We start from the raw sequence: 23,238 nt of genomic DNA, 5'->3' as shown, positions 1-23,238 counted from the left end.
TACATTTCAAAGCTTAGTTTACAAAATTGGTTTGGCTCATTAGAAACTTGTGGCTGGGATTTACAAATTTGTCCCTTCTCCCTGCCTATTCCTCTCTCTGTCCTATTCATTTTTAATCTCTGCACATATGCATGGCATTCCATGCCAATAATAGAGAAAATACTCTTAAACTCCTCATTACATCAATATCTTGACACAGTCTTATCCTGCAACCTGTGGAAGAGATTTCACTGATTTTAGACTTATTTCTCAGTGTCCATTACCAAGCAACCTACAGGATTGCAGCTGCAGACAAATCAAATTTATACCCACTTCATTTTCCAACAGCATAATTGAGAATTCCATTTAATCTCAGTATATTAGGCTCTGACTTTTACATCTTCCTGAAGCTTCCATTCTCATCAAAGATTTACATGGTGTGTTACCTGCTTTTCCTCTCACTTTTTTTTTTTTTTTTGTCAGCTAATGGCTATTCATAATGCACATTTTATATGAAAAATTTTTCCATTATTATCCTTTTCTGCTGGAGAGTTTGAAAAACAGGAAGGCAAAATGAACACTAAAAGCCTGAATTCCAACTTGCCCAGAGATAAAGCTCAGTGTTTAGATTCTTCTGTGGGCTGCTTTCATTCCAGCTTGCACAGGGAGGCATAAATTAAGCCTTTTCTACATAAGGGCCTATTTTCAATTCGGGTTTCATCTTGATGAAGGACAAACAGCTTTATGTGTGAGGTTTCCTGCAAAGCTGCTGCTCAGACAGGATGCAAACGTTTCACAGCACAGGCTCATCCCATCCTCGGAGGAAGCAAGGCCAGCAAGAGGAGGCACCTCCCAGGCTGAGCAGATTTTGGAGAGGCAGCTGGGGAGGAGTTGCACGAAAATCTGAGGGGCAGGGGCTGCAGGAGGGATGGAAACCCACCTGAGGTGTCTCTTCTTTAACTTAGTTTAGACTGAGAGGGAGCTTTAGAAATGAATTTTCCTGTTGCCTCCTGTGAAGGTGTTTTGGTTCGGATTGGAGGCGATGGTCTGATCTCATTTGGATGAAGCAAACTGCCAGCCATGCTCAGGAGCTCACCTCCCCTCCTCATCATCAGAGGGGAGCAGGAGCAGAGTGCAGGGGTCAGTCCTCCCTTCTTGGATGCTTGCAGTTTATTGCAGCCCCAAGACACATGGAAAATTTCTGTTTCGCCCGCACGTTTGAAGAATGAGGCGGAGTTCTTCAGTTCTCGGTCTCAGAGTTGTTTATTGTATCTTATCTATAAAAATTTTTTCTCCTGCCCTGCCGAGGTCTGTGCAGCAGCACAATTCCAGGCACACTCCCCGCCCCTGGGCGGTATTATCTCTTTATACTAAAAACTACATATAACGTTTACAATTACTTTCCACCTGTGTTAAACACTGAGATTGTACTCTAAACCAATCTGTAAGTGCCAACATCACAGCAGAAGATGGAGGTAGAGAAGAAGAAGAAGACGACAAAGAAGAAGAAGAAGAAGAAGAAGAAGAAGAAGAAGAAGAAGAAGAGGAAAGGCTGGACACACCCATGTCCCTCCATCCATAGGTCAAAACCCCTATTCTAAAAACCCCAACATCTACTTTTTCACCTAGTGATAATTTTATTATTACACTACTTAAACTTCTGTGGCTTTCAGGTCTTCCTGCAAGGTTGGTAATTTGCTCCATGGGTCATAATCAAACCCTCAGGTGTTCTGGGCTGTGTGCCAGGGTCTCTGAGCCCCCTGGCAGGGGTGCACTGAGTTCTGACACCCCCTCCCTGCCTCTGGGATCCCCTGTTGGCCCATCCAGCTCTCTGTGTTCCTGCTGCTTCAATCCACAGATCCACCACTGGGAGGAATTGTTTGTTCTCTTATTAAAGATGCACTAGCTGGCAAGCATGGATTCCTTTCATATTATTGAAGGGTTCCATAAAATGCATTAAAATTCCCTTAGGCCTGCAAAAGTGTGCGTGAAGTTTTTTGACAATTATGCAAGAGCTGCTAAGGTGATGACCATCTGTGCAGTAATTCAGCCTTTTCAAAAGTATTAAACAGGGCATTCATCTCCTCTGAGTTTCAAAAGCAGCCTGTTTTCAAGAGAGAGATTTTTCTTCTGGTATTAAAAGGGTTATACTTTATCCAAAGCAGAAAGTAAACACTTAATGTATTGCTGTTTATGTTCTTTTTATGTGTGTGTGTGAATATTTGTGTTGCTCTCCCTAATAGGAAGTCAAGAAAGTTGTTTGGGCATATAGGTTTCCTGTCAAATATACAAGACAAGTGATCATCAGAAAATAAGGCAAAACAGAGTATAAAAATGAACAAGCAGTAAAATATGGGGGTTTGTTAGTCAGAACCCTTGCAATGCATGGAAATGATTTCACTGAATGTCCGAGTCCTCCTTTCTTTCCACTTCCCCATTTTTCATTTTTTTTGTTAGATTGATCTACAGTAACTCAGGTGAAGGTACTGGATGGAAGTCAGGGACTGAGAGGTTATAAAAGAAAGCTTTCAGGATTTATTTTATTTGACAATATGATGAGCTTCTACACTCGCTGTTGAAAACAGCCTGTACCAGTTGGGATTCTCCAGCTGTCAATAGCTCTTTCAGCAGCAGGATTGTTTCTGGTTGCAGTGTGGATTGCCAATGAGGGTGATGAAGCATAAAAACATGTCCCACATCACCTCTGGCTCTGCTGCCTTGCTCCACACTGGGAGGAGCCCGCCCTGGGACACAGCAAAATGCTCCTCCTGTCTCTGCAAAGTTCTTTGACACTTGCAAGTCTCCAGAATAATTTTAAATTCAGACCCTCCAACGAAATGCAAATGTTCAGCTGGCAGAATTCAATGCACGATACCACTGAATTCTAGAAATCAAAAGCTAATTTTGTCATCAGTTTGGCAGTCTGGTGTGATTTCCCTGCCTCCTAACAGCCACATACAATGGTCCATATCCTTTCCTGAGGTATGTGCACTAACATCTCTGATCTTCATAAGAAATCACTGTTTTTTAAGCTTAGAAGGGTAAAAATTAGGAAACTGAGTGAAAAAAATAGTCATTGTTTTTTGCTGTTGGTTTTTTCTGTATTGTTAAAATTAAAGATGGAGTTTTAGAGCTGAGTTTTTAACACTGGGTTTACTCATAGGCTGAAGTGGTTCCATATCATGATCAATTGTTTAAGTAGCTTGAATTTTATCAGCCCTTAAAACTTGTACTCACATGATTGACACTAATGATTCTGAAAGAGACACTGTATTCTGTGGAGTGAGTAATTTGTTTTTTTAAAGAATTGCTTGAATACCTGTTTATGCTGTAGAATAACAGCGGTGGTGACATTATGATGATACAGCCAATAAATAGAATGGTTATGGGTTTTTTTAAGTATCTGAAATACTTGCCAAGAAAATCTGTCATGCTGGCTGTGAGGAAATGGATATTCATGTGCCTCTGAAATTTTGTGAAGTCAAAGCTGTGGTTTTGGTTGAGTTGTCTCTAGTTCCTAATGATTAAAGTTGTTAGTACCTTAAATATTACAGTGGGATTAGCTTCAGTGAACATGAGATCAGAGTATTATTGCTTCTATCTTCTATAATATTTGCTTTATTTGATGAAAAGTGACTTCTTAATGAACTATTGGCCAGACCTGTGGGTTCCACAGGGTTCTGCCCCAGCTCAGGCCTGTGCTGCCCTTAGTGGGAGCTCTGCAGGTTCATCAGGGGAAGTTTGTGCCCTCTGGTTTTTAGGGAGCAGGCTCTGCTCAAGATGTGGTGCATCAGAAAACCAGATTTGATAAGATTACAGCAACTTCAAGCATCTGCTACTGGTTGAAGTTTTTCAATTCCTGAGCAGTAATCTTTTGTTTAATGTTCTTCGTGTATTAAATCTCCTTAATTCCAGAAACATTTAATCTGTGTATGGAATAAGACATTCCTGTTGAAGTGCCAAATGCTTTGTTTGCACATTTTTAAGTTTCAGGAATCTGTTAAAAATACCAGAATGTCCTTTGTAGAAGATTATTTAGATCATAGGCTCTATTTACTGGTGGAATTGTGTTTATCTTCATATTGATAAAAAACAGGAGTTCTAAAGGAGAATAAAGAAAACCACTGAAAAGGAGTCTCCTTCCAGTCCAATCTCCTTCCACTCCAATTCTCATTCGTTGAAAGAAAATGTATATTAATTAAAAATTTAGACACTTCATTTCTGTTGCAAGGCTCCTTGCAAAAGACAAATTATTTTATACATCTAGTGTGTGTTGGAACTGACAGATGAGATTAATATGCTTCTTAAATTACCATTACCAAGGGTCAATTAATAAGTGAACTAACCTTGTGAAAGTCATTCTGAAAGACTAGTTACAGATCTGTAATAGTCCCTGTCAAATCACACAGAACTGAGAAAATGAGAAATCTGTCAAATAAATAGGATACCTACTAATTGCATTCTGCATAAGGTAAATGAGCTTTGGTGGTTGTTGGTGGAAGGGACAAGAAATAAGTCTGAGAAATGTTGCCATTAATAATATACAAATTTGGGGTAAAATTGACTTGAGGGAACATGAATGTACAGAAACCTCCCCTGGTAACAGAAAAGTGAAGTTTCTTGGCAGGCAAAGAATAGGGGATATGAAGCTTGAATGATCATTAGTGGAATATTTCTTAGGCTGTTATATAGTTTATTATCTTGGCAATTACAGAATCTGCCTATTTTTTCATTTTTTGATGTAATTTTCTGGATCTTTAGAGGTTAACTTATACAAATTAAGGTTTCATTATGACAAGAATTAAACCAGCCATATTTGTTGTAAAAAAAAAAAACAACTTCCAAATTTACAAATTTCTCTCTGTGGCAAGGACTTTAAAAAATACCCAGCTCCAAATCTGCAGCTGACCAAGCCTGATGTTAATCCCTAATTTAATTTCCTGTCATCAGGCTATAAAACTGCAACAGGTGTAAAAGCAAGATCACAGAAAGCCAGTTTGCATTCTTCCAGGAAACCCTGAAGATTTAAGACAGTTCCATCAATAAAATCAATCACTTTTGGGTTAAATTTGGGTGTTCATGACTATTGGAAACTGCAAAAATGATTTTGCACTGTAGGTTTCAACATGAGCCTGTCTCTAGGTTACTTGGTTCTGTCTGTTAAATCATCCAGTTACATCTATGAATGAATAAATATTTTATACAAATATTAAATACCATGAAAAAGCAAAAATTGTCTGTATGATGTGAACTTTGAAAAAGCAGCAAGTCAAACATTTATTTGTACAGCAAACCCCAGGTTTGCTGTGATGGCAGAAGTGACTGTTTGTGCATCTAAAGGTATGAGTTTAAGAAATTTGGATATTTATGGAATATCCATAATGCTTTTGGATAGGAGAAGCATACCAGCATGTGCTGCCCCGAAGCTTTGAGCTGGAAATTCCATATTCCAGCCCCAGAAATGTTGGTAAGGCAGTCAGAGAGTGGCAGCAATGCCAGTGACTGAAGGGCTCAGGCAGCACAGCCACCCAGGGCTGGGCTCCAGAGCTAAAGGCTGAACTGTGCTCAATGGCAGCCTTTGATGGGCAATTCTAAAATCTAAATGTGGTTCTGAAAAGGAACCTGTTCAGAGAAAAAGGTTTTCAAAAAAGATGTTTCCATCTATTTATTCAGTTCTGCTCTCTATGATCTTCTGCTGGGCAAAGCAGAACATGAAGCAGAAAAATAAACTTAATGTCACTTTTCTTGTCTGTTGTTTCATTAGTAATTGAACATTTTTAAAACATTGAAAATCCTGTATAGATCAAGATATTTTTTTAGTGAACAATTTCATTTCAGTTAGACTCTTACATGATATAATTTACCTGCTGTCAAACTCAGTTAAGTGACATAGTTTGGTGCTATCATATTCCAGAACATGTCAGGATTTGATGAGCTATGAATGTTATGTTTAGTACCATGCATTTTTAAAAGGTTTTTTTTCCCAACATTCTACTGAACACTCACTGAATCCTTCTCCGAATGTCTTTTATTTTTCTGCAGGAAAATGTTCCTGTTATACAATTTTGGTTCCTTGCTGAAGAGACAATCCATATTCATGCTTATTTTTTGACCTCTTAGTGAGAGATGAAGGTCTGATCACTTCAAATACATTTCTCGCAAGCATATTTTTCTGTGGTTAAAACTCCCAATTCCTCTGAATTGTTCAGCATGGAGCTCATTTATCTCCTGATAAAAACCAATTCTTTCTAAGTGGTGTCTGTAGTGAAATCAGGGCAGCTGAGCAAGCCCAGAGCTGTCTCTGTCATGGGCTACTCCATGGATGGTGAGCTGCTGGCAGAGCACTGAGTGCCATCTACTGAACGCTGCTGTGAGCCAGCACCCTGCCTGGCAAGGAGGAGACTCACAGCCATGTGAACACAACATTTATCCTCCAGAAAATGATTCTCGGGTTTCTGTGGTTGAGATGACCCTCAGGTGTCAGAAAATCTCATTTTTCCCAGCTCCACGACCAAGGAAGTCATCGAGATTCATCATCTCTGCTTTTCAAGGTTGTTTATTTTCTCTTATCTATCCCATTCTTTCTCTGACCTGCTGAGCTCTGTCCAGCAGGTTGGGTTGTGGCACAGTCCCTGCCCTTGGGGTGGTGTTGGCTTTTTATACTAAAAAATACATGTACATTATTTACAAGAATTTCCCAATACCCATCACCTATGTTAGACAGTCTGTCTCTACTCTAAACCAATCCAGAAGTGCCACCATCCCAGAAGAAGATGGAGGACAAAGAGAAGGAGAAGGACATGCCCAGATTCCTCCATGTTGCCTCTTGAACCTCCATTCTAAATCCCCAAAATTCTACTTTTTCACCCTGTGATAAATTCACTATCATTCTACTCAAACTCCTGTGGCTTGTAAATCCTCACACAAAGTTGGGAATTGTTTCCATGGGCTAAAATCGAAGGCACAGGTGTCTGTGACTCCGTGACAAGGGTCTGGAATCACCCAGGGCAGCCAGAGCAATGTCCTGGGTCCCAACAAGTGATCAGCCCACTCAAGGTTTTACTGCCTTTCCTTTTGTGCCCTTTTCCTTCTTTGGCCTGAAATGAAACAAACACAGAAATTTTGAAATAATTCTTTCTGGCCTTCTTTAGGTTTGAGAAAATATTGTGAGATCTTTCTGCCTTCCAAAGCAGATTATTTCCTAATTTTAAGTTGGTTTCTTTTTGCAGTTGGTTTTGCTTTCTTTATAGAATCATGGAATCTTCCATGTCCCTTCAAAACATGGGTTTAGGAGCCTTTTGTTATTTCATGCCAGGGGATTTACTGGGTGCAATAATAGCAAACCTTCCGTTTTACAAAAGACCTCAATTAAAACCAGAACAGGCTCTTTTTGATAGGCTCCATGGGGTTGAAGGATTGCTACTGATTTCAGCTCCAAAATCAAACCCTTGGCATTGATTGGACTGAGTTTCTCTGTGTGTTCTGCATTGACCCAGCAAGTTACTTAATAGTGACAGGTTTACAAATAGTTTACTCCAAATCAAAGAAATTATCTTATGTTTGAACCAGCAATATATTGATGAGAAGTCACCTTGCCAGGCCAAAGGAGAACCTGTTTTGGTGATGTAGCAGAGCTGAGTGAGGAACTCTCATGCAACTTTCCATTAATTGTTGTTTAATTGAACAGTAAAACCCAATCATTCTGTTTGCTGTGTCTGGCAAATTAAAAACAAGAAGGTGACAGGAACAATGGAATAGAGACAGGACTACACCTAGTCACACAGCAGAATTTGGTGAATAAATCTTATTTTCCTTTTTTTAGGCACTGTCTAAAATGACTAAATAAGATACTGTCTGTACTCAAAGGGACTGTTGCAATTACACTGGCAGAAATAATGACACTTCAAACTTAATTATTAAATACATTTCAAGCAAATCATGCTGTACTGCTAAAATATCTCCCTATTGCATTAAAAAAAGTTCAGATTTTAACACACACCTGTTATTTTTAGAAAAGATCTGTGCTGGGATGTAAAGTCCCTTAATTGACATAGGGGAATGCACTCCTCAAGGGGAGTGTAATGGAGTAAAACACCACAGGATGATTTTCCACCTCCTTGTGACTTCAATGCCACTTTGGGAACAAATACAAGTTTGTTTTTGAATAAGTTTGAATGAAGTTCAAACATGAAGTTTGAATAGTCTGGTTTGTGCAAGAAGTCCCTCTGTTAATTTGGAGCATCAGCTTCAAAAGTCTCTTCAAGGATTTCCTCTTCTAGGACATTGCAAATTTTAAAAAATTCCTGCACCCCAGTAGATTTTAACAGCTCAAAACACTGCAAGACTTCTCCTCCTTTGCATATTTGTCCGTTTAATTCTCCAGTCTTACCACAGCAAATCTCTGTGTTTGAAATTAATTGTCGTTATTTAATTCTTTTTACTTTGTACATACTTTTATTTCTATTTTGCCTTTAATTGATCCCTGGTACTCTGTTGGTGATTATTTCTGTGGGTCCCAAAATCCCTTTCTTGGCTTTTTGAGTTACAGTTTTGCAATAGGAGAAGGAAATCTTCCTGCAACACTCTCTGGGATGAGTTCTGGAATTTAAAATTTACTCCTTTTACCATTATTTGGTTTGTGGATGCATGAAAAAGGGTCTTGCTGATTGCTGTAATTCAAAAAAGTTTTTTTCACTTGCAATTTTTGGTGCTTAGAGCATTTAATTAATTTTTTGACTGACTATATCCTTTAGGCTTTACATTTTGCTGGAATAACAGACTTTCCAATTCTCCCTTTGCCAAATGCAATATTCTACACAGGATTTTTTTTTTCAGTTGATACAACGGGTGCAGCTTGATGCAATCAGTGAAAAAATAGACATCTACAATGTAGTCATTGTAAAAAAAAAGCTTTGATTGCATTTTTGGACGGAAAATCGTGTCTGTTAGTATTTGTGGATAGTGAAAAGGGTTTGAGAAGGGTAAAAAAACCAAAAGATGACATTGTGGGTCTTGGAATTCTGAAAATTGCTCAGATAAGGTTGTCATAATTTGGAGTTTGGAAAGAGCATGAAGGACAGAAAAAGCATGAAGGACAGAAAAAGAGAAATCTTTATCTCCAGAAACAAAATGGGTGTGGAAATGTGGCAGGATAAAGTCCTGAAAGCTGGTGACAAATCAGTAAGGCAGAAGTTTGTGGATTTGGTTTGAGATCTGCTTTTATAAAAGTGCAGCACAGGAATTGTTGTTGTGAAACATCTTTAAGATCTCAGAATTAAGGGAAAGTGATGGTGGAGCATAAAATTTACTGAGGAAGTGCCTTCCTAACATGTTAAATGAAGTAAATTATGGTTGACTGAGACATTTAAAATAAATAAATAAATCCAGTGAGGCATGCTAGAACTGCAAATTGCACCTTAAGATTAATAGTTTTAACAGGTAATTTTGTCATAAGAGCTGAAGACCAGTGAAGCATTTCAGAAAGTTCCTGGGCGAAATGTAAGCAAGGAAAATAAAAGAACATGAAATAAATTCTGTCTTTCCATGTGTCACCACACAGCAGATGCTTGCTGATCCTTCAGGAATCACATCAGAGCCATTTGACTACTCAGAAACGACTTTTACTGTGTTAATTCACCTAATTTGAGACTCATTGACTAAATCTCCCTTTATTCACAATTAATGCAGAGAGATGGCCCAACATGTTAACAGTGGCAAAGACTCAGTTAAGAGAGAGAGAAGAGGTAATTTGAAATGATATTTTATTTTGGATCAGGCTGCCCTGGGAATATCTTTCCGCTACATCCATGTCTGCAAACTACTTTTCTGCTATAATAATGTGGAAACTGTTCAGATAATTTCTTTCTTTTTTTGTTCTGTGAATGAAATATAGATTTAATAGGGAAAAACCACTACACTGCTGGAATGAAACAGAGAACTGCTCATTGTGTGTGATCTGGGATGTGCTGATCTGTCTGGCTGCTCTGACCAGGAAGATCAGCTGTCTGAATTATAAAAATATCAGCCACTAACACCCTTTTGGAAAAAAACCAAACTACTGGGCATAATGTGAAATTCAATAAAGCTGACTGCAGAGAAAATCAGCAAAAACTCCTTTAGCTGGGATGACAGGGCAGGACGAAGGGAGTTTTGTTACCTGCAGTGCTTGCACAGCATCACAGCTGCTGAGGGCGGGCAGTGCAGCAGGGCAGGGAAAGCCAGGCTCTAACTGTGGACACTTCTGGGCTATATTTGATATATTTACCCCACATATGTCAAAATTCTTTATAAAACAGCTTCCAAGCCATTGAGGGAGATCAATAAACTCACTTTTACTGAGGAGTGTAACCAAACCCAGCAGGGAGGGAGTTGGCATGGTGCTTCCCACACCTTTTATCATCAGCATGGAAATGTGTCAGCTTTGGCTCACAAACAGGCAAAAAGTGCCAAATGTTTACTAGACAGGGTTTGAGGAGGAAGGAGAGGGCTGTTCATGGTAAAACAGGCAGATTCCAGTTGGTAAAGTCAGTGCCCTGAGTAAAGGAGAGGATGCCTTGGGAAAGAAGTTTTAGAAGGAGATTTAGATGCAGAATAAAAATAAATAACTAATGAATAAAATTAATTACATAAATGGTAGATACAAAAACAGAAGTCTTAACAGTTTATCACCCCATCCTATGTGCTGGAGAAGACACCTTGTGCCACAATCCAATCCTTCTGTGATGGGAGATTTGCAGCTCTGGAATTTTAATGGGCTTTGTAAGGCATGGCCCTTGTAGCCTGGTCATCTCAACCCTGTGAGATGGTTTTGTACAAAAACAAATAAATCTCATCTGGTTCTCTTTTCCTGCCTTCTGAGACCAACCTTCCAAAAGGTGAAGTTTAGGAATGCTATGGAATTGCATCTTACAAGGCTGTGACAAATGTAGTGTATAAAATATGGTGACAGCATTTCAAATTTTGAATAGCAGAGCAATTTTATTTACAGGAAAAGCAAATTTTTCTGCATCTCCACCAGGAGAACACTTGACTCTGAAGTGTTTTCTTCCCTGACACTTGGATCCCAAGCACTCTTGTCTTTCTCTTGGATGGGCTCTGAAGGAGTCCTGGCTGCAGCTGTGCCCTGAGCACGGACAGGGTGGGGATGAGCTCCAGGATGTCACCCCAGGAATATGACAGGGCTGGAAAAGGCAGCAGTGACCTGCAGGCCCTCCAGTGCAGCCTGTAAAATCTGTACAGGTGCTTCTGTAACTGGTTTTGTTACTCAAACACAACTGTGTTAACTGTGTTAACTCAAACACAGGGACACCTGAGCTGTTCCCTCTGTTCTGCCATCAGCCTGGCTGATCCTTGACTTCAGAGACCTTTTCCTCCTCGTTTGCAGGAGCAGATGTTTTAAGCAATAACAACAAAGCCAAATCCATGTACGTGTGATATATCCCTGGCATTTGCACTGACCTTTATTTCTCATGCCTAAAGAAGTTATTTCCTTGGCACTGATGCATTTGGGATCTTGCATTTTAGTTCTTGGTCTGATTAACTGCAGGCTCTCTCTGACCCTGTTGCTTCTTGCATCCTTCCACAAGTGGAAATCTGTTAAACTCTTGCCACTTCCTCCACTGTTGGAGTTATTTTTGAGCAGCCAGAATGGTGAGCAGTGTCAAACAATGCCAGGAGCTATTTAAAAGTGCAAAGCTATTTTTTCAGTTTTTCTTTGCTGTGTCTTTATTGCTTTTGTGGTGCAGCACAGAGTCTAAAAATTCTGCCCCGGCTTATGTCTTAATCCTTTATTTCAGCCCTACTTTTTCTCTTTTTGATTTCTTGAATATTTTTGTGGTGATTAGAATGGATTGCTTTGGTGAATCCTGATACCTCCTCTGTCTCCCTCACCCCCCTCCCTTTTTGAGGGGATCAACATGTGCTCTCTGGTGATATGGGAAGATTTTAATTAGATTTTAATTTACATGATCATCCTTAATACTTCTGGTGTGTGTGAAGTGCACGTGGCTGCTTGAAGAGCTGTGCTGCTCCTCAGATTTGAGGGATATTCTTCTCATTTGTTCACTGAGGTTATTTTTGGAGTGGGCATTCTCATTTCAGCTCCTAGATAATACTTAACAGGATGGATGCTTCAGAAGTTATTTTAATTCGATTTTTGTAGCCATATGAGAGATTCTTTGAGGCTTTCTCTTGTAAGGATGCATAAAATTATTTTCACTCGTGCTTTTGCGTCTTTAAAGTTGTGGAATAGTGTGTAACTGGGGGGAAAAATTATATACTGAGAGGACAACTGGGTTTTCAAAGATCTTTCAAAGGTGTTTTGATTTTAATAGGATACATTATCCAGTCTCATAAGGCACTTTGAAAAATCACACTGTGCACATGTTGGTAGCTTAATAATCTTTGTAAATCTAATTTTACATTACTTGCTCAGCAAGAGATGGGATATCTCTATCAGTCTTGTGTGCAGAGATCAAAAACCCAGATTCAAGCTTGATTTAAATTTTTCTGGTCTGTGGCTTTGGCGAAGTCATTTCATCTCTGTCTCCCACCCTTTGCTTATCTTATTTCTGTGACTGATTCTCTTTTGAAACACTCTGGGGCTGTTGGTCCCATCATAATTCATCAGGATAGTTCAGTTTGAGCACCTCAGACCTGCTTTGTGTCCATCCCAGAATGGGGATTTTGTGGGGTTTGGAGGGTTTGTAACTGCACCCATTTGCTCTGTGATGGTGGCAGAACCCTGGAGCAGCTCCTGCCATCCCATCCCCTGCCCACAGAAGAGAGAATTTTGGGATAATGTCAGAATCTTCCCTTCTCTGCTCCCAATTCCTTTGTTCCCTGTGACTTTTTTCATTGCATTAAACCCAGTTTTCCTTCATGCAGCCTGACTGTTTGTGTCCTAGAAAGTGACATTTCCCAGGGGGACTGGAGTTCACAGGGACACATCTGGGGCAGAGCATGGACAGAAGGTTTGGAGAGCTGCTGGTTGCTAGGGCCTGATATTATATAAAATCTTAAATGTTCTGTGGATACCAAAAGGAATCTTTGCAAAGAATTGTTTATTACAAATATTTAAACCTTAAAATAAGAAATCTTAAATTAACAGTCACAAGAACTCACAAGTAAATCTTGTCTGGCCCAAACTGACTTGAAAAACCCCTGAAAATACCAATTACTGCTTGCTGACCCCTTTTTTCTTATAACTTAAAACCAGCCTCAGGAATAGGTGGTAAAAACTATGAGGTGAAGTTATCCATTTTGTGGGTTTATTTTTTCAGTTGATATACAAAAATCTGCTATAAAATCCCAAACTGTTTATTTTATATTTTAATGAGACAAAAACATCAAAATAATTTTTGGAATTGAACACAAGGCAGAGTTCATTTCAGTATAAGATTTTTATGAGTATGTAATTAATGTATTTTTTCTACACTTTATGCCATCATTCTCTACATTCTCTAATTTTGTTTTTTTTATATTCCTCCTCTGTGATTTTTTTCATAGAAAAGGGGCCATTTTATACTTAGAACAGAGAAAAATTTCCAGGCTTTAAGCTGTACAGAAAACAACACTTTTTTAAACAATATTGTGATTCAGAGACACAGCTGGGGAAGAAAATGCATTTCCTGTGACACTAATGGTGGCACAGTGCATACATTCAATTAGATAATGAATTCATAATTGCTTGGTTTCCAGCTATGGAGCAATTTAATACATTAAAACAAAAAAAAATATTAAATGCATGGCATTGTAGCTTCATTTTTCAGCAAGGAGCACATTCCAGTGATGGCATTTCCTAGGAATTGCCAGTGCCAGGTTTTCCTGTGGAAAAAGTTTTTGATCTTATCTCAAGGCAACAGGAGCTGCAGGTATATGGAGATTTTGGAACTGGCCTGTGCTGATTGAAAAATGGCCAAGAAAATGTTGTTGTGCTTTGCCCTACAAAGGAAAGGTGAACAATGGAGAGATTTACTGCACAAAAATCATGTGGAAAATGTGCAGGAAGCTGTTATTTAATTAAATTTAATTAAGGCTCTAAGAGTTTTCTGGCTTGTTCTGGTTTTGTTTAAAGAAAAAACAGTTGAAATAACTTGGGAGTGTTGATTTGACAGTCACAGAAAAACCCCCTTGATGACAGGTTCAGATGCAGCTTGAGCTTTGAAAAGGCAAAAGGTTCTTTTTAGTCAAAAGTGTATAAACTTGGCAGAACTTGCTATGTCATGCTTCACAAATTAAAATATGATGTAGACCCTGACCATTGAGTCCACTGACGTGACTAATTATTAAAATATCAAGCCCACTGCCTTAAAACCAGAGATGAAAGCACATATTTGACTGTTTATAATGTTAAATTCCTCTTTCTTTCCTTAAAATTTCTATTAATGCATCTGCAACCTTTTGCAACTGAAGTGATCACAGATGAAGTGACTCTTGCTGAAGAATTCACTCCCTGTCACTTTGGAGAGATAGAAGTCTTGGACTTTTAAAAAATTTTATTTTATTAATGCACAGAGTTAAGAGATAGTTGTGCTAAGAAAATAGGAACTGTGTAATAATTAAATTTTGAGATGGATGCAGTAGCAATAAAGCCTGTGGAAGATTTTCCTGGAGCATTTACATGGCTAATTAATCCCTTCCCACCTTGGCTCTGGCTCTGAGTGCAGGTGAAATTCTCTAATTGCAGGTAATGGTGCTGGGTTTGCCATCATCTGTACAGTTCTACTCTGGTGTTCGACAGAATTCTGTTTAACTCTGAAAAACTGTTTATTTTTGTTTGGCATCCTCTCCCTCCATCTCTTATGGAGCAATATAACAATTAGCTCATGTTTTATTCATACTCTTAAATCAGGAAAATTTACCTGTAATTAGTTCCTCTTTGTCTGAATTATTGTCATCTCTGAGTTGTGTTTGTTAGGTAATTGCATAAAGTTTTTACTACAACCTTGCACTATAAAGAGAATTTCTTTACTACATTTTATGACCTAGATGTGGCCAAATTTTCTTTTATTACCAGGAAATTGACTGAATGAAAGATCCATAAGTCCTTAGTGTCAATCCACACTTTAAAAATTGATAATAAATAAACCTAACAAGTATTTTCAATAATTAATCTGATCAATAAATAAATCAGCAGTGATTAGAACCACTGAGGTGGGGCAGGTGGTGGTGTTGCAGTATTTTGGATGGTGCAGTGCTCCTGTGAAGCTGGAAATGAGGAACAAGTAGAAAAACCATCTGTTGAAACAAATGGAAAACTTCCACGAGACACATTCCTGTGGGCAACAAATTGGAAATTAAAATTAGATGGCAGGTAATGACTAAATAACCTGTCTTAGGCTTTAAAGATAATTAAGCACTAAAAGATATTCCAGATTTACTTATAAAAATCTCCAAATTTATGATATAATTTTATGTGGGCCATTGGCTGGCTGGCTGTAAAGTGAAAATAGACATTTATATGCAGAGAAGGAAGGTGGCTCTCCAGAATCATTTCACCAAAAGCAATAAATGAATGAAAACAACCCTTCTGTGAAGAGAAACCTTTGAAATTACTTGAAGTAATGGTAAGAACGAGACTGGTTATCTTTTCATGTAAATGTTATTGCTGAGTGCAGAGTGGAAAGGATTCAAGACTGTTTAAAATAAAGCAGAAAGCTTAAAATGAGCAACTTTGAATAAGCTTAACTTCTGATGAGATCATTATATTTGGGGTGATGAAAGATCCTTGCTTTGCATATGCTGAGGGAAATTGGATGGGAAGCCTTGAAATAATCCATTTTCAGAAGGGAGAGTGTTCAGTGGGAGTTTGCCAGATAGGAATAGATTTTATCCTGCCTGCAGTTTGGGGGTTTATGCTTTTCCCTGTTCCATTCCTGTGCCTGATTTGATCATTGATCAAATGATCAGGGTTTCTGAGCCCTGTTGGGGCACCAGCCAAAGTCTGCTTTGCATCTGACCGTGGAGTTTTGTGCTGTGAGGTGCAAAGTCTCTCCCAAAGCCTTGATTATCCGTTGTGGTTTGCACGTACACTTGTGTCAAAAATGAAATTGGGATTTAGCCTCAAGAGCTGCTGAAAATCACAGGTTAGATGACGACGAGCATGACTTCATCATCATCGTCATTGATTCATGGTTTGGGTTGGAAAGGACCATCTCATTTCTACCCCCATGAAGATAATTCCATAACTTTTAAGTGGGACAGCATCAGTTTTTCACAAAATAAACAGCTGCAGAACTCTGCAGGTTGGGGTTTTTTCTTTCAATTTGTTCAAATCTGTCTTTATGCTTAGCACATGTCCTTGGAGCTGCATTGTTATAGTCAGGGAGGAACTTAAACCCTTTCTGAATGTGCCATTCCAATTTCTTGTTATCAAAAGAATTAATTCAGTATTTTTCCTACATCAGTCAAGTTTTATATTAAAATCAGAGAGGCTTTCTTGCCTTCTGCATTGAAAGGCTGAAATCTCACAATTCTGTTAGTTGGGACAATCTCATTTCCCACCTGGTTTTATTTACAGCCTTTTCAAGGTGCCAGTATTGTCTTTTACTTGAATGCTTTTCTCACTTGCATGTGTTGGGTTTTTGGAAATAACAATGTACTTCTGCTGTTATTTTGTGAGCAGATTTTATGGATTTTTTGGTTTTGTTTTAATTTGGGGTGTTTTTGTTAGTTTTTCTCATGGGGAAGCTACATAAAATATCAGACAGCTTCTTTCACAAGCTGGTCATATAAAGAATGATGGCCATTACCTCAGTGCTGCAGGTTTTGATTTTGAAAAAATTGTAGAATGGGTTTAAAAGGAGCTGGTGAGTTAACTCAATGATTAGGACAGGCTTGAAAATTATTGTACAAAGATTAATAAAAGAAAGTCCTCAGCAATCTTAATAAAATGAAGAAGATATCATGTAACTGTTCCTACAGACCTGTCATGCCAAATTTTTTGGACAGTTGCTCTCAGATGCAGTGGACTTGGCAAAGATAAAGTAAATCTATTTCACTCATTAATAAGAATCTCCTATTCTTTTCTTTAATCTGTGCAAGTCTGAGAAAAAACCCCAAAAACTAGTGTAGATCAGGCTTTGTTTTAAATGACTTACAATTCTGATAAAGCAGCTGAAGCAGTTTTTTAAATTTAGCAAAGTCTTTGTTCTTTCCAATGAACAGCACAGTCACTTGATACTGAGAGATAGATTAGGAGCAAATTATCTTGAATTTGAAAATTAATTTCCTGGAATTTCACAGGGAAATATTGCTATTCTTTCACTTCCCAAAGCAATTAACATGGTTTTGATGAGTCAGTTTTACTGTGATAAAGTGTCCAGCTCTGGAGTCTTCAGCACAGGGATGATGTGGAGATGTGGGTCCAGAGGAGGCCACAAAAATGAGCAGATGAACACTTCTCCTGTAAGGACAAGCTCAGGGAGTTGGGGTGCCCAGCCCCAAATCTGATCATGGAGTTCTGTGCTGTGAGGTGTAAAATTTCACCTAAAGCATTGATTATCCTGTGTGGTTTGCATGTAAAGACAAGAAAAGGCCCCAGGAAAACCTTAGAGCCCCTTTAAGGGGATTACAGAAAGGTTGGGGATAAACATTTAGAAGAGCTTGTTTCATTGGAAAAAGAGAAATGGTTTTGAATGAAAAGAGAAGAGATTTGAACTAGATACAGGGAGAGGGACATTACAGTAAGGATGGTAAAATACTGACATGGGTTGCCCAGAGATGAGGTGGATGTTTCGTCCCTGGAAAACCCTCAAGGCCAGGTTGGGTGGGACTTGGAGCAACCTGCTCCAGTGAAAGGGGCTGGAAATAGATGAACTTTAAAGGTCCTTTCCAAGCTAGATTGTTTTATGATTCTTTTTCTCAGCAGTTTCCAGCTGTAGCTAAAACTGTATCTGACTTTAATGTAGTTCAGGAATGGAATCTCTTTTCCTTTCCCATCCCATCCCATGGCAAAGATTCCTGCATTGGCTTTGGAGCTCAGAGCTGAACAAACCCAAAAGCTGAAGGGGAGCTGCTCCCAGAAATCTTCAGCTGTGCCAAAGCTGCTGGAATCATTCCAACCAGAATATTTGTCTGCCTTTAGGCTGTTAATCCACATAATAAAAAATAAGGCTTGGGAAAGGTTTGCAAGAACGATTCCCAGACAAGAGAGGCTAAGCAGTGAGTAGATGTTAAAATGGACTGTGACACTATTTACAAACAGTGCCTGTGAGTAGGTGTCTCACTCATAACAAATACTCCTACTCACACCCAATACATTGAATTAAAAAAGTGGAAGGTATTTATAAGCATAACAGAAAACAGAGAAAGGTGATAATAAGCCATCCATTTTAATAAGGAATTAGGATTCTGACCTATTTCTTTCCCAGCAGGATTTATCACTAAGTTATAAATAACTTAAAGGTATAAGACAGGGCAATGAAGAATAAATTAACAGTATAAACAAAATGTTCAGAGACTTCCAGCCCCTGCTGGCTCCATTTTCTCGGGGAAAGACTGGGAGAGAGTGATATTAACATCTGAGCTCAGGTTCATTTTCTGGCTGGCTTAACTCCATTAGAGTCTGGGGATGGGGAGGGCAGGTGAGAATGATAGTGGTGTCTCAGACATGTTTATTGCTGTATTTTATTGATTTCTTGTGAGGGGAGAGAACTGCAGGTATAGCACACAGTTGCAATCTAAATTGATTTCTCTGTTGTTTAAGAAGTTTTGGTGTGATTTGCCCTGGTGACTCACTGGGGCCTTGCACTGTAGATGGTTTGGGGATTTGATGTACAATAGGATCTTTCTCTCCAGTTTTTGGAAATAAAGAAAGTCCAAACAAATCTCCAGCTTGTGAATACACCCATCTGATTGAAGATGTTCTTTGATTCTTCCACACTTGATTAGAAGACCCAGAGAAATCTGAAAATGGCCTGACAAACACTTCATGCCATCACCACTGAAAAAATGTCTGAATGTCTACAGCATTCCTGCTTTTTTGTTTGGTTGGTTGGTTTTCATGGTTTTGTTTTCTGATTGTTTTCTATAAGGCTTTTGGGTGAGCATTAATATCAATTCTACCATGATAATTCTATGTGTGTCCACTGGAGTGTGCTTGATAAAAGCAAAGAAACAAATTCTAAGCAAATCTTCACATGAGTAGGATCAAATTTGCAAGGGGTCCTGTTTTTTGGGGTTTTTTAAAGGTTTTTAATTCTTTGGGCAATATGGCATCTTCAAGCTGCCAGGGGGTATCTCAGTTTGAATGTACCTCTGTCCCTTCTTTTGCTTTGAGGAGAAATCTGCTCTGAGCCTGGTCCAAAAGAAAGGGCTGCAGGTGGCGTCTTTGGCAGGGTCTGGCCACACCAACACTCATCAGAACTCTTTTTTCCTATCTCCTCTCCCTGTGACAGTGACCTCATGGCTTGATTCCCTTTTGTGCTCCCACAGCTGGAGGTGGAGGTGGTGGATATGAACGGGAAGACCTTGGACGGGCCGGTGCGCTTGGACGTCTCGGTCATCGACCAGAACGACAACAGGCCCATGTTCAAGGAGGGCCCCTACGTTGGGCACGTCATGGAGGGGTCTGCCACAGGTGAGTGCCAGCCACCCACGGCTCAGGAAATCATTGTGTTTGCAGGGAGGAGTGATCAACCTGACTCCATGTTTGCAGAAGGCAAATTTATTATTTTATGGTATTATATTCTATTAAAAATTACTATACTATACTATATTAAAGAAGACAGAAAGGATACTTACACAATGCTAAAAAGGTAATAATGAAAAGTCGTGACTCTTTTCAGAGTCACAGCTTGGCCCTGATTGGCCAAAGAGTCAAAACAACTCACAGCAGAACCCAATGGAACAATCACCTGTGGGTAAACAATCTCCAAACACATTCCACATGTGAGCACAACACAGGAGAAGCAAATGAGATAAGAATTGCTTTCTTTTCCTCTGAGGCTTCTCAGCTTCCCAGGAGAAAAATCCTGGGCAAAGGGATTTTTCCAGAGAATATGAATGTGACAGCGCCTGAACAAATCCTCTGTTGATAAATGCGTTATTGTCACTCTGTACAAGTTTTCTTGCTGATTTGGTGGCTCACTGGATTCTTCCTCTGTGAAAAGAACCAGGAGCAGCACAACTTAAGGACAACAGGTAATGATTTTTGAAAAACAAGTCTCTGCACTAAAGAAAAGGAAAAGGAAAATACCCAGAAATTAGTTGGAAATAGGAGCTTTGATTTAGGTTCATGTTTTTTCTTCATCTCTGGAATCAATGAAGACAACCCCTAGGATATGATTAAGATTCAAACCAAATACCATGAGCAATTTCTGTGCAGAGTGGGAATTTCACTTTTTTTTCCTGTAAGTTTAGTTACTGAAAGGGTTGTTTTTATCTAGCATGAGTCTGGTAAATAACACAAATAAATGGGAAGCATATTATGAATAGACTAATGTTGTAAGGGAGATTGAAATATTGAACAATGCTGATAAACAGATGTAAATGCAGATACAACCGTTGCAACAAAACAAAAACACACTGATAATTAAAGTTAGTAAGGAAAATGTTCTGATTAAATTTCCTGTTGATTTTGTCTGACGAGGAAATTCTACAAGAGTAAGATACTGTTCCAAGTTTTAATGTGGGTATAACCATCCAAGTTAAACTCTTCCCTTATATTATGTGAGCTTTCTGGTGAATTTTGCATTTTCACATAGAGTTCTTTGTATCTAAAAACATGTGGGTATGAAATGCAGTACAAGCTGCTCCTTCAACAGATTAAATTGTTGAGGTAAATGTTTATTTACCTCACTTGTGACAAGCATGTAATGAAGATATTGATGATCTTTTCAGCCAAACAAGAAACGTTTCATATTTGAGAATACAGCTGCCAGCAGAACACTTTTCTTTTGTACGTCTCTAGTACATTTTTTAACTGGCAATTCTCTATTTTTATTATCCATAAACTCTCCTTGTTTTCCTTTCCTTCCCACTCCCTGTATTGAAGTTTACACTTCTGATTCAGTGGAGAGGTTTCTCAGCCCACCTTCCAGTGAGTTCTTCTGTAATAGTTTCATCCATTTTCTCCTATTGCCGCTTGGTACTGACTCAGGTATCATTTAGCATTTTGATTGTCTTTCCTGTTGGCCAAAGTTTGAATAATTTTTCTCAACTTTCCCTCCCTTACCTTCCCTCCCTTACCCTCCAGGTATTCATCACATTAAACTTCATAACCTCATTTGCCTGGTGTCACGAGCACCCATGCTCGCAGAATTATTTTGTGTACAATGGAACCTGTGGAATCAGGGTGGGCTGGAATCAGGCACAGCTCTCTGCGCAGATGGCACCCGCTCAGCCTCCGTTCCCTGGCCTTGTTTTCCATAGTTCTTCCCAACTTCTGGCACAAATCTTCAAATTATTCATCAGGCTCTGGTATTTTATCACAGAGGTTATCAGAGAATATTCTGGGCTGGAAGGGCCCCCCCAGCTGTTGTGCTGTTCCAAATCAAAGGTTGCACTGCACAGCTTGAGAGGAATCCTGATGTGCTGGCAAGTGGAATTCCTGAGTCTTTCCCTTTGCATTGCAATTGTGCTGTGTTTCATGGCTGAAGCTGCAAAAGGAAGGATTTGGATGGGGATTTTGAAGGAATTTTGAATGAGTTAAAGATGGGATCTTTGAGATTTTAGATGATGCAGTTTATTTTTCTTCTATATAGGTAGGCAGGGTGACTTCAGTCACATCTTTACAGCATGGTTCAGAAGATCACAAGACCCTTAGTTATAAGACCTTTTAAGGATTTATTGATTAATAAAATTCTGTTAATAAGGATATTTATATTTTTGATCCAATCCTTAAATATTTCATTTTATGGACTCATGTTATAGTGTAAGCTTTCTTAGTTAATTTTGTTGTGATACACAAACTTACAGTTCTGAATTTTAAACTTCTGGTTTACCTTTGTAACTGCTTTATTTTTTTTGATATTTTAAACTCTAAAACTCCAAACTTTTTTTTTTAACTCAGTGTGTTTCTGTCTTAAAGCTGCATTCTTGCTTCTATTGCTCAGAAATTACATAAACACAGAAATTACAGTGAAAAGTTATGCCAAGCCCTGTTTAAGAATCTTTTCTATCTGAGATAGATATAAATCCACCAAAACTGAAGAAAACATGGAAACAGTTTGTGTTTTTTTTATTCATTTAATCTGTCTATGAATAATTAAAGAGCCTTTTGAGGATGGCTTGGATGGTGTTTAAATAGATTTTTTTATGCCACTAAGGCCATTCACATTTTTGTGTGTGTGATTTTTAAACTCCCAGTAAACACCACTGGTTATTTGGACACCTACAATTTATGTGCCATCACACTCCTGGAGAGGCAATACCTGCTTATAATTACTGAGAGCACAAACTACATTACAATGAGTATTCAGCTGAATTTCAAGCCAGGGCTTGCCAGACCTTATAATTAATGATAAAAATATGTGACTGGTAGGTGATATTGCTACAGATTTATTTCTTGATATATCATTCCTAGGGAAATTTAATAATATAGTTAGTTACAGTAAATTAGCTCTTTTCAGGGAAAATTGTTATGGTTCTGAAAATAGCCCAGAGTTAAATCCTAATGAAGTCCACTCAAATGTGTGCTTAAAGTGACCACAGATGTGCTGAGATTTCTATTAGGCCTTTTCCTGCAGGGACTGCAAACTTGGAGGCTTTTTATCACAAATAAATAAATTGGAAGACCAGTAGAAACTGTTTGAAGACAGGAGAACCAGTTTGATCTGTTGTTTTTATATTTATATCAGCTCCCATTCCTGGAGGAGGTTGCAGTCAGCACATATGTACCAGGAAAATGATGGCAGAGCCTGGCTCAGTGACACTGATGGCAATTTCTGCACTGCCTGTAATGGGTTTTGTGCTTGCTGCACTGCTGATTTCTCACGTTTTTGTTTTCTGAGTTATGACCCAGTTTATTTCCTGTAGATCTCTGATTTTCCCAGCTGCCAGCTCAAGGGTTGAGGAGCTGTGTTGTGCAGCAGCCTCACCTGAGCACATTAATGAGGGTGGCCCTGATCCCATGGATTCCACAGAGATCCCAGAATCCTTTGGATCCCAGAATCCTTTGGATATCTCACTTTTAGAGGCTGGAAAGTGGAGGAGGGTTCAATGAACCTGGCATCCACCTCATTTCTCTTGCTGCAGGCACTTGACAGAAATTATTTTAAACACATCTGACATGATGTGACTTACAACAATATGCTGCAA

At 38.8% G+C, this 23,238-nt stretch overlaps 1 protein-coding gene across 2 annotated transcripts in view; it reads left to right on the top strand.

The window, feature by feature from the left end:
• CDH13 (cadherin 13) overlaps window positions 1–23,238 on the top strand; it is a 444,090-nt gene that overhangs the window by 241,444 nt on the left and 179,408 nt on the right. For both annotated transcript variants that reach the window (XM_074550802.1, XM_074550801.1), the window contains exon 6: window positions 19,414–19,558. In XM_074550802.1, coding sequence (XP_074406903.1) covers window positions 19,414–19,558 — 145 coding nt within the window. The remainder of the gene's footprint in view (window positions 1–19,413; window positions 19,559–23,238) is intronic.

The sequence above is a fragment of the Zonotrichia albicollis genome, chromosome 13 (genome assembly GCF_047830755.1).
Source record: "Zonotrichia albicollis isolate bZonAlb1 chromosome 13, bZonAlb1.hap1, whole genome shotgun sequence".
Lineage (NCBI taxonomy): Eukaryota > Metazoa > Chordata > Aves > Passeriformes > Passerellidae > Zonotrichia > Zonotrichia albicollis.
Note: the sequence above shows the minus strand (reverse complement) of the source record. Positions and strands in the feature narration are given on the sequence as shown.